This window comes from Balaenoptera borealis (assembly GCF_965194805.1).
Source record: "Balaenoptera borealis genome assembly, chromosome: 1".
NCBI classification, from domain to species: Eukaryota; Metazoa; Chordata; class Mammalia; order Artiodactyla; family Balaenopteridae; genus Balaenoptera; species Balaenoptera borealis.
The window spans coordinates 32,663,055-32,675,472 of record NC_138860.1 but is presented as its reverse complement, the minus strand read 5'-3'; the positions used below and the strand labels follow the sequence as shown (position 1 = coordinate 32,675,472).

The window sequence follows — 12,418 nt, the reverse complement described above, 5'->3', positions numbered from 1 at the left end:
TAATTGTTTTTATCACAGGGTGGTGAGCTAGCAATTCTGAAGCCATTTTATGTGTAAATATTATAAGATGAAGCAAATAAATATATTGTTGATTTAAAGAAGAAAAAAAACCTTAGTATATAGTAGCTGTTCAAAAAACATTTGTTCAGGGAATCCCCTCGTGTCCAGTGGCTAGGACTCCACGCTTCCGCGACAGGGGGCACAGGTCCAATCCCTGGTCAGGGAACTAAGATCCCGAAAGCCGTGTGGTGTGTCCAGAAAAAAAAAATTGTTCAGCAAATTGAATTTTTTCCCCCAGATAGGGACTTAAGGTATTCCTGAACTCCCTAAAGATGATGGATAAAATGTTTGTATATGTGCATTTAGTGAGGATAGGGTCCATAACTTTTGTCAACCCCAAACACATCTGTGGCCCACCAACTGCCAACATTTGCACATCCTCACTATCTTCATGTTCCCTGGGAGGTAGATGTTCTAGTCCCCATTATACACATGAGAAAGCTGAGGCTCACTTGTAAATGGTGGGTCCGGGTGATCCAGGAAGACTTAAAGGAAGAGAAGGGATGTGAGGAACAACTGAGACTCAATCAGGATGGAAAAACCCCACCATTTTCGTGAGGAAGGGAGCAGAGACATGTGAGCAAGACTTGGTGTTGTAGCAATCATTTCAAGACTTCTCTAGGAGAGCAACTCTGGGCAACAGCTGGATCCAGCGCAAAATGGAAGGTTTTGTGCCGTTTCCAAATAACTTACCCAAGTCTGATTGGCTTTATACTTTTATGTTAGTGAGCACTAAGGAAAAATGAGGAAGGTCATGCATGTGTCAGCTTGGTTATGTGAGGCCTTACCTGCATTATAATAAAAAGCCAAGTGCTTTTCCCCTTCACTTTCTGGAAACCGACCATTTATTAATGTTCCTACTTTCAGAATCATCAGATTAGACACTCTAAAGATTCTATCTGTTGAGCAAGAACACATGTTGGCCCTTCTAAAGCCTGGGTTCTCAAAGGGAAATGGAAACCAGACAGAAAGGGACCTCGGTGTGCCTCAGGCCTGCTGCCTGGTTTCCAATAAGCTCTCCTCTGATTTCTTCTTGTTCTGGGCCCGTGGGCCACATTGGCTTGTCCTTGATGTCTAATCTACCAAAAGTACCGAGATGATCCTCTCTCAGCAAACTGTTGGCTGCACCAATGAGACTGAGTAGCCTGGTCCCTGAGATGACAGTTCCTTATATTATACTGGGTTTTCGACGAGTCGCTGAGTAGATGACTGTTTCTGTCAGAAACTTGCTGTTTACATTCTTTGTTTATACGGCATTATCTGGCTGTCACACCCCATTGGTAACTAATATGGTACTGTTACATTGGGGTCTTAACATTGCCTGCCATTCTGTGAGGGATATTCTGGAGATTCCCCTAGAGGAACAGACAACTTAAGTCCTATTACAAGCCAGGTAATTAAATTCCCCCTGCTTCCTTCTTACTATTGCTACAGTTGGGTTCGGGATTCAGTCCTGGCCTGTGTGGTTTACTGCAAAGGTCTAGCTGATAGAATCTAGTCACCACTACCACACCACCCCCATCAAGAGGGGAGTCCTAAAACAGTGGGCAAAATGTAGCATTATTCTATTTTGCTTTCCAAAGAAGAAATTTGTTTGAGATTCAAGAATTTTGATGGATCATGCTGTAACAGAGGGACTTTGACAAAATGCCCAAGTTTGAGCGACGGTGCTCTTGAGAAAAACCGGACAGGCCTGATATGATAAAAGATGCTAGCTCAGTCCAGCCCCTGGGCTCATGCTTCCTGGATCCCTCCCCAGTTCTGAATTGCATGTGGGGTGCTCTCTGTGAGCCGTATCCACCGTCAGACTGACAAATGCGATCCCCCACCCTCTGTGCTTTCACTCCAATAGGACTCACAAGCCTGGCATTGAGAAATGAGTACATGATTGCAGCCAGGAGGCCTGGGCCCCTGGATCTGGCTCTTATCACCTGTATAACCTAATGCTGGTCATCCCTTATCAATCCCCTCACCTAGAAAATGGGCTTGCTGGTAACCCCTGCTTTATGTGGCTATAAGCACATAAGCAATCACCACACATGTATTAATTTTCTATTATTATTTTTACCCTAACAAACTTCAAAAAGACATCGTTTTCGTGCACATTATTCTAGTGTGGCATTGAGGCATGTTGCCTTTAGAGTCAAACTGCAGTCAAGGACCAGTGGCTGGCACAGTGCCTGCAATACAGTGCCTGATCACTTGTCTTTTCATGTCCTCCCTTTTTCTTTCTTTCTCTGTTTTTTTTTAATTTTACATTTGAATATGGTTGACTTACAATGTTGTGTTAGTTTCAGGTGTACAGCAAAGTGATTCAGTTATACATATACATGTATCCATTCTTTTTCAGATTCTTTTCCCATATAGGTTATTACAGAATATTGAGTAGAGTTCCCTGTGCTATATAGTAGGTCCTTGTTGATTATCTATTTTATATATAGTAGTGTGTGTATGTTGATCCCAACCTCCTAATTTATCCCTCCCTGCCATCTTTCCCCTTTGGTAACCATAAATTTGTATTCGAAGTCTGTGAGTCTGTTTCTGTTCTGTATATAAGTTTGTATCTTTTATTTTTTAGGTTTTTTTTTTTTTACAGGCATTTAACATTTTTTTTTAAAATATTTTACTCTTTTTTTTTTTTTGTAATTCTTTATTTTATTTATTTTTATTTTTGGCTGTGTTGGATCTTCGTTTCTGTGCGAGGGCTTTCTCCAGTTGCAGCAAGTGGGGGCCACTCTTCATCGCGGTGCGCGGGCCTCTCATTATCGTGGCCTCTCTTGTTGCAGAGCACAAGCTCCAGACGCACAGGCTCAGTAGTTGTGGCTCACGGGCCTAGTTGCTCCACGGCATGTGGGATCTTCCCAGACCAGGGCTCGAACCCGTGTCCCCTGCATTGGCAGGCAGATTCTCAACCACTCTGCCACCAGGGAAGCCCCTATTTTTTAGGTTTTTAAAAAATATTTATTTATTTAATTTATTTTTTGGCTGCGTTGGGTCTTAGTGTAGCACACAGGGTCTTTGTTGAGGCATGCAGGATCTCTCCCTGCGGCGCAGGCTTCTCTCTAGTTGTGGCGTGCGGGCTCCAGGGCACGTAGGCTCTAGTTTGCGGCATGCAGGCTCTCTCGTTGAGGCCTGCGAGCTCAGTAGTTGTGGCACGCGGGCTTTGTTGCCCCATGGCATGTGGGATCTTAGTTCCCTGACCAGGGATCGAACCTGCGTCCCCTGTATTGGAAGGCTGATTCTTTACCACTGGGCCACGAGGGAAGTCCCTGTATCATTTTTTTAGATTCCACATATAAGTGATATCATATGATATTTGTCTTTCCCTGTCTGACTTAACTTTACTTAGCATGATAATCTCTAGTTCCATCCATGTTGCTGCAAATGGCATAATTTCATTCTTTTTTATGGCTGAGTAATATTCCCTTGTATATATGTACCACATCTTCTTTATCCATTCATCTGTCAATGGACGTTTAAGTTGCTTCCATGTCCTGGCTACTGTAATTTGGGGGTCCCCAACCCACAGGCCGCAGACCGGTACCAGTCTGCGGCCTGTTAGGAACTGGGCCGCACAGCATGAGGTGAGCGGCGGGCGAGCAAGCGAAGCTTCATCTGCCACTCCCCATCGCTCGCATTACTGCCTGAACCATCCTGCCCACCCCCACCCACCATCCCTGGAAAAATTGTCTTCCACAAAACTGCTCCCTGGTGCCAAAGAGGTTGGGGACCGCTGTTGTAAATAATGCTGCAATGATCATTGGGGTGCATGTCTCTTTTCGAATTATGGCTTTCTCCAGATATATGCCCAGGAGTGGGATTGCTGGGTCATATGGTAATTCTATTTTTAGTTTTTTAAGGAACCTCCGTACTGTTCTCCATAGTGGTTGTACCAATTTATGTCCTCCCTTTTTCATAAGTAGTGAAAGCATTGTCCTCTAGAACAGCCGAACAGTGTTAGAACAGCTAAAGCACTAAGTATGATCTCAGACCCTATGAAACTCTGGTGGTGTGTAGTGGCTTGCCTGCCATGTCCCCAAATCTCATCCCTGACCCTTAGGGATAAGCAGGTGTCAGGAATCACTTCCCTACTTTGCAGCTGGGGACAGAGAAGCAAAGGCTGGAGAAGGAGCCTGCCTCATAGACTCTGTCAGAATCAGAAATGATGTAGACATCTCTTCCCTTAAGTCTCTGACTCGGTGCTTTCTTTAGACCAATGCCTCATATTCATTCCAGTGACTTTTCCACCATCCTTGTATAGGCTTTCTCCTCTGGCCTGAAGAAGAGAGACAGGATGCTTAAATACACACTGGCTGAGGGAGACAGACACTCAACTAGGCTTGGAGCCGTGGTGGTGAATTTGCTTTTTTGTCTACTTGATCACTTTTCCCTGTCTTTCTAGGATTACAGCATGAGGGAATCTTCCGAGTGTCAGGATCCCAGGTGGAAGTGAATGACATCAAAAACGCCTTTGAGAGAGGTGAGGAAACAGCCTGAAAGATAAGACCAAATGTTTGCCAGCTCCCCAGGATACTAGCTCCACGCTTTCTCCCTGAGAGGTACCCAGAGGTTAGCAAGCCAGTTTGCCTCCGTCTTCAGCTCAGCACCTTCTCTCCTGTAGACATCCCCCCACCCCCACCCAGATATGCAGGGAGATGCCAGGGTACATCCCAGTTTCCTCCTTCTCAGCCCCATTCATCCTGCCCCTCTCCTCCGGATGATCTACCCAAACCCAAGAAGTTAACTATGATATCTGGGCAGTTTATGGCTGTATCCAGAACCCTTGGTGGCAGGGCGAATGCGCCTGTTCATCTTAGCCCATTTATTATCTTGTGGGCTATTAAGGTAATGGGCAAGCTTTGGCAGTTTCCGTCACTGAAATGGATATATATAGTTTCAATTTGAGGTTGGTCCTATCATTAAATCTAATTACATCTGATATGAAATTTTCCATAGGGAGCTCCAGTATGATTGTTCTCCTGTAAGTAGGTGTGCTTTGTTACAGGCCAAGAGGAGAGAGAGCTAATCAGAGGGGCTGGCCTCCCTGGCCTCATTTCCCTCCCCTAGGGACTCAGTCCCAGCCTGGTTTCATGATCTCATGAGAGAGCCAATTGCTGTGTCCCATCCCCAGCCCAGAGGGAATGTCCCTGAGCTAGTCTGGCACAAGCAAATTTATGTTAACGGACTTTTGTGCCCCTCCTCTGGCCCCGGGGCCCCTGAGCCTAAGCAGTCTTTGCTTTCGCTAGTCCCCGGTTGCCCTACTCGTGGCCACCATGCTGGGCAGAAAGCTGAGGGACTGCGATGAAGATTTGAATAGGCCACTCCTTCCCCACCACCTCTGCTTCATCCTGTTTGTTTTTACCTCTCTCACTCTCTCTTTCCTTTCTGGGGGGATTGCTTATCCTTAGGAGAGGACCCCCTGGCTGGGGACCAGAATGACCATGACATGGACTCCATAGCTGGCGTCCTGAAGCTTTACTTCCGGGGGCTGGAACACCCTCTCTTCCCCAAGGACATCTTCCATGACCTAATGGCCTGTGTCAGTAAGTATCATCCTGGCCTCAGACTGGCTTCTGGGCCAGAGCACCTCATAGCAACAGATAACAAATTTTCACAGGGTCTTTTTTTCTCATAAGCTTTCCAGTAATGTTTTCCTTTTTTCCTTGTCCTCGGTGAAGTTTCTCTTCCTTGTTGTCACTCCTTTATCCCCTAGGAGGGGAGGAAAAAGAGTGACTTTTCAGGAAGAGTCTGGATCACAAGTCAGAACTCCTGGCTTTTTTCTTTCTGATTCACTTTAAACTCTGTTGCTTCGCTTGGCTTTATCTTTCTTCATTAAAATACATTTATGTTCATATATAAGACACAGTCCTTTTCAGCTATTAGAAGCTCATATATTAGTGCTTGTGCTTTTCATGATACAAAGGGAGAATACATAAGTGTTATAAATATTTCCTGCTTGTTGCTTTAAATGTGGCATGACTTACCTGTGAGATGTGTTAATATGTGTTCTTCTAGGAATAAAAGCCTCTGCATATTTAAAAGTAGTGATATGTTTTCTCAGAGAGAGATAGTCCCTACTTGATCTTTAGATAAAGCAGTTATCTTAGAGGTTCTCTGCCTCTTACTCTAAAATTTAGGGCTTGAAAAGCTATTCCTGGCCATTTAGTTTAGATCATTATGCTGGACCCCCCTCTCACTTGTTGTCCACGGAAACTTGGATTAGTATTAGGTCATTCTGGAAGCAGATGCCGTTGAAATGGTGGCTTCAGAGGCTGGAGGAGGCAATGCCTTTGAAATGGAGAAAAGTTTTTCTTCCCAGATCAACCAAGGTCCTCATCCCCCACCGCCCACCCCCGAGTTTCCAGTTTGATTCCTGAGCACTGTCCGTCTCTGTTATTCGGAGAGAGGGGCCCAGAGCACTCAGGAAACTAGCTCTCTTGTTTTATTGGTTTACCCACGATCTGTGGGAGTCCTAGTGGAAATGCGTTCTGTGGGTGACTGAATATATGCATCCCTCCTACCTTCATGTCTTTTTCCAGGACTGGGCCTAGGTGGAATACCCTAAGTGGATGGGGGTTGCCAGGACAGTACAAGATACCTTGGCTGCCCAATCCTCCCCTTGAGATGTGCTCCCGATCTAGTACCTCCCATTTCTTTTTCACGGAGAGGCTCTCCTAGAAAATGACAATATCCACACGGCACACCGTGAAAGTGGGGAGGCGGGCCATGAGGGAGGCACAGGCCTAGGGCCGTACCTGGAATTAATCTGTCCACAGCACAAGAGTCAGGAAAGTTCTCTGGTTTTCTCCCCAGATATCACTGCTTACACAGGGGCCTGCCATTTCTTGCCTCTGGCCACATTCTCCTCATCCCCACTGCAGATAAGGGAGGGGGGAAGATAAGCCAGACTTGTCCAGGGGATGAGGTGATGCACGCGTGGAGCGGGCAGGACAGGACCGGTGCAGCCCCTCCCTCTCCCCACATGTAGGCCCTCCAAGGCTGGGTGTCGAGCAGTCATAGCAGTTTCTGGTCAGCTCCTTGCCTGTGGTATTGTAATAAGGGGGTGGTAGATGCTCTGGGGAGCATCTCCAACCCCTTCTGTGCCCAAGGAGCATACATCTTAAGTCCTGACCCGGAGAAGGTTCTGGAGCCTGCATGCCCCATCACAACAGCCCCACCCCAAGAAGCCACAGAGATGGAGCTCCTTACACTGGCCCAGTGCTGTGTGGACTTGACTGGCTGCTCTCCATATTGCACCCGCTGCTAGTCAGGGCCTTCTGACCACTATTTCCTGGGATCTCAGTTACAGTGGAGGGTAACGCATGGCTTTTTTCTTTCAGCAATGGACAACCTGCAGGAGAGAGCTCTGCACATCCGGAAGGTCCTCCTGGTCCTGCCCAAAACCACTCTGATTATCATGAGATACCTCTTTGCCTTCCTCAACCAGTGAGTAGACTTCCCAGGGAGCAACTGATCGGGCCTTAGCTTCGGGCACTGGAAGTTTACGTAGGGACCTATGTTGATTCCTCCAGCCCGACAGATACTTATTGAACACCTACTGTGTGCTGGGCACGGTCGTAAGATGTAAGAATACATTGTGAAATAAGAGACAAATGCCTGGATACCATTTGGCTCGTGTTCCAGCAGAGGACACAGACAATTACAGAAACATGAGGTAGTAATAAGTGCTTAGAAGAATAAGGAAGTGTAAGTTAAGGGATCAGGGGCAGAGGTGAAAGAGGGAGAGACACTGCAGAGGGGCCTTCGGCAAAGGCCTCTCTGGGGAGACGGTGTGTGAGCAGCAGCCTAAATGAAGTGAAAGAAGGAGCCACGGGGATGGTCAAGGTCATCAAGCCCCAAAAGTTATGGCAACAATGAGTTTAGATTTGAAGAAGCCATTGGAAAGTTTTAAGCAGAAGAGTGTTGTGATCTGATTTTTTAATATATTTTTAAAATCCGCTTCATGGAGAAGTTACCATAGAGTAACGTGGAGAGAAGCGGGAGAGACCTCACCAGAGGTTATTGTGCAGTCTCGGTCGGGAGTGGTGGTGGCTTAGACCACAGAGGGAATGGTGGAGGGTGATGGGAGGGGTCAGGTGTAGGATCTATTTGGAATACAGCTTTGATAGGACCTGCTGATGGGTAGGATATAGAATGTGAGGAAAGAGAAAAATTCTACATTTTCGACATGAGCAGCGGGGAAGCCATGATGCTATTTGTGGAGCTGGGGAAGACAAGATGTGGAAGAAGCAATCAGGACAAGGTGCTGATGTGGACATGTTAACTTGAGGTACCCGTTAGCCCTCCAGATGGAGAGTCTAAGTAGGCAGCTGAACGTAGGAATTGGATGCTCAGGGAAGAAGCCTGGAGCAGAGATACAGTGTGGGGTCATTGTGCACTGATGGTAGTTAGCTGGTCCGCCAGGGAGTGAGTGTAGCTAGAAGAGAGGTCTGAGGATCAGAGGGGCCTTGGGCTCAGCCGGAGTATTTCTCCCTGTCTAAGCAGTGTGTCCTCGCCCAGGGCAGGCATGGAGGGCAGCAAAGACAACGAGCAAGGACATGCTTCTCCCCTTAGGCACCTCTGTCTTTCCACGTTGCTTTCATTGCAACATCTCCCTCAACAGCCGAGGCCAAAGTCTATCAGTGGGCAACCCAAGGGCCAGATAAGGCCCATAGATATGTTCCCTTTAAGTCCACTCTGTCTTGAAAACATTGAACCATTTAAATATTGGGAGATTCTACTTTTTAAAAAAATCTAGATTTCTAGCTTCTCTTGAACAAATCACTAGGTCTAACAGCACTGGATCTGCACACCCAGGCGGCCGCAGTTCCCTGTGGAGTACGGGCTGCTGCCTAGACGAGGCGGTCAGGTGCCCCCAGTTCACCACAGTCCCCAGCTCTGCCCGAAACTTCCCGGTGCTGAGGCTGAATTCAGTTGCCGTTATCATCTCTCTGGCTTTATGGCTTTTCATAGAGTGGGGAAACATTTCTTTAGATCCATGAATCTAGTTTTTTAAAAAGGGAAAACAAAAAGTAGACCAAGGGGCTAGGGTGTTTTAGCTCATATGGCTTTGTGAAAATGAAGACTCTTCCTAGTGGGTTGGTCTCTGCTTCAAAGGAATACAAGTTCAGAGGCCATCTCAGGAGCCTCAGCCTGCTTACAGACCAGGGTCAGTCTGACCTTGAGGCATCTGGGCTAGCAGCCCCCACCTGAGACCTTTCAGGGGCAACCACACTGTCCTCTAGCCCTGTTGCTGGCCCTGCAGAGTGACAGACGGTCCTGGCCCAGCAGCCTGCTGCTTCCACGTGGCTGTGTCTGCACCATTCATTAGCCAAGCCCTGACTCAGCACCACAACTGCCTTTAGTTGAGAACCCCTCATGACTCACGCAGGGTTTCACATGCTGCCCGTTTTAGGCAGATGGAAACTCTGGTAATGACTCTCAAGCCAGTCGGTCCCCTCAGGGCCACCAGGCCTTGTCTCCCCTCATTGACCGATACCTGCCCTCAAAGAGCCTAGTCTGCTCCCCCAGAGCAAGGACCATGTCGGTCGTGGGTACACAGGCAGGGGAGCAGGCAGGTCCTGGGGTGACTGTGTGTGTAAGCACAATGGCCTCATCCTGCCCACATTTTCCTCCTGCTAAGTGGAGGGGTGAGGGAGTTTGTGGGTGGGGAGAAACGGTAGAGGAAGCGTCATAAGAGCTGGAGAGGGTGGCCACTGTCAAAGGAAACATGGAAAATTGCACCCATTCAAATGATGACTTTTGTTTTGTTTCACTTCTTTTTCTGGTTAAAAAAAGATTAACTTGCTCATCAAAGTCTTTCATGGAAAAGATGCAGCATTAATAACCACCATGTTTCCTAAAATAATAAATGGAGTGCAGGACACAGGCGATAGAGAAGACCACCTGCCTGCACAGGAAGGTGACAGGTGATAAGTATGCACTTATCAACAGGTGTAACCAGAGTTGGCAGGTAGCTCCTCATGGAGACTCTCCCTGGGCACAGACTTTTAGGACCCCTCTCCTTTGCTGTTACATGTCCTGACAGTGTGTACTTTATTTCTGGCTATTGTCTTTTTGTAGGTTGTACACATCCTCCATCTCAAGGAACCCCCAGAACTGAGATATATGTATGGAACTCCTTACACAGTGCACCAGTGCTGTGTTGACTTGACCTGGTTCCACATATATCTATATAGCTAGTGTTCAATCCACTGTATGAACCTTGGGTACATGCCTGTCCAGCAAGCCTTGTTAATTATTAACGTTATCCTTTCTTAGCATCTGCATTGATGATCAATTGCTGTGTAATAAATTACCCTAAAACTTAGCAACTTAAAACAATAAGCATTTATTGTTATGTCACAGTTTCTGTGGATCAGGAATCTAGGTGCAGCTTAGCTGGGGACCTCTAGCTCCAGGTTTCTTGAGGTTGCCGTGAGTGTATTGGGGGCAGGACTGTAGTTTCTTCTGAAGGCTCGACTGGGAAAGGATCCACATGGTGTTGGCAGGATTCAGTCCCTTGCATGTTGTTGGACTGAGGGCCTCCTTTCCTGGCTGGCTGTTGGTCAGAGGCCTCCATCAGTTCTGCACCACATGGGCCTCACCATAGAGCTGCTCGTGACATGGCAGCTGGCTTTGCTCCAAGCAAGTGAGTGAGAGAGTGCCCAAGAGAGCAGCCAGTCTTTGTAACCTAATCTCAGAAGTGACGTCCCATCACTTCTGCCGTACTCCATTCACTAGAAGCGAGTCACTAAATCTAGCCCACACGCAAAGGGAGAGAACTACACAAGGGCATGAATACCAGTAGGCAGGGACCATAGGGTTCATTTTAGAGGCTGCCAGCCACAGCATCTGTACTACTCAGTGGGTTTTAACCCTGAAACAAAGTGCAGGTAGCTACCCCTCACTGCCGCTGACTCTGCTGCTTGCCTTTTGAAACCTGATTTCTTCAGATGTCAAACAATATAGACTTTTAGTCTCTTGCTAATCAAGCGAGGTCCATAGACCAGCAGCATCAGCATCATCAGGGAGATTGTTAGAAATGCAGAATCTCAGTTCCTCCCCCACCCCACCCCCAATGACCTATGAATCAGAATCTGTATTTTGACAAAATCCCCTGATGAGTCATAGGCACATGAAGGTCCGAGAAGCATCACTCTACATCCTCCAATATTGCTCCATAATCTGAAAGAGGGAATTGGTGGTGCTTTTCTCACTGTTAAGACACCTCAGCTGCTCTCCAGAAAAGCTGAGTCTTCCTCCAAACTTCACCATCTCAAGTGCCTCCCAGTTTGGAAAGATTCTGTCTGTGCTGCTCTTCTGACTTTCACAAGGAGTGTTTTAGCTTCTGTATGAAAATGGACAAGTAGAATTGTGGCTGGATTGTCCTAGAGACTCACAGATGCTCATGTATTTATTCACTTATTTATTTAACATGTATTTATTAAGCATTTACTGTGTGCTAGGCCCTGTTTTAGTTGCTGGATATCTAAGATTGCACCAGTCAAGGTCTCTGCCCTCATGGAGCCTATGTAGCACATAGAACTGCAGGAAGACAGGCAAAACTGATAAGAACACATGTCATGGGACTTCCCTGGTGGCACAGTGGTTAAGAATCCACCTGCCAATGCAAGGGACACAGGTTCAAGCCCTGGTCCGGGAAGACCCCACATGCCACGGAGCAACTAAGCCCATGAGCCACAACTACTGAGTCTGTGCTCTAGAGCCCGCAAGCCACAACTACTGAGCCCATGTGCCACAACTACTGAAACCCACATGCCTAGAGCCCATGCTCTGCAAGAAGAGAAGCCAACACAATGAGAAGCCCGCTCACCACAACGAAGAGTAGCCCCTGCTCGCTGCAACTAGAGAAAGCCTGCACACAGCAGTGAAGACCCAACACAGCCAAAAAGAAAGAAATTAATTAAAAAAAAAAAAAGAAAGAAAGAACACATGTCATATGTCAGAGGATAAGGGCTATGGAGAAAATTAAAGCATGTTACGTGCTTCCCTGGTGGCACAGTGGTTAAGAATGTGCCTGCCAATGCAGGGGACATGGGTTCGAGCCCTGGTCTGGGAAGATCCCACATGCTACGGAACAACTAAGCCCACGCGCCACAACTACTGAGCCTGAGCTCTAGAGCCCACGAGCCACAACTACCAAAGCCCACGTGCCTAGAGCCCGTGCTCTGCAACAAGAAAAGCCACCGCAATGAGAAGCTTGCGTACCGCTAGGAAAAGTAGCCCCTGCTCGCCGCAACTAGAGAAAGCCAGCGAGCAGCAACAAAGACCCAAAGCAGCCAAAAATAAACAAATAAATAAATAAAGCATGTTAGGGGACTGGAGAGTGTAAGAG

The 12,418-nt window shown here is 47.2% G+C and overlaps 1 protein-coding gene across 9 annotated transcripts in view; it reads left to right on the top strand.

The window, feature by feature from the left end:
- SRGAP2 (SLIT-ROBO Rho GTPase activating protein 2) overlaps positions 1-12,418 on the top strand; it is a 234,957-nt gene that overhangs the window by 200,767 nt on the left and 21,772 nt on the right. For all 9 annotated transcript variants that reach the window (XM_082350167.1, XM_082350165.1, XM_082350166.1 and 6 more), the window contains 3 exons: positions 4,463-4,540; positions 5,469-5,603; positions 7,401-7,506. In XM_082350167.1, coding sequence (XP_082206293.1) covers positions 4,463-4,540; positions 5,469-5,603; positions 7,401-7,506 — 319 coding nt within the window. The remainder of the gene's footprint in view (positions 1-4,462; positions 4,541-5,468; positions 5,604-7,400; positions 7,507-12,418) is intronic.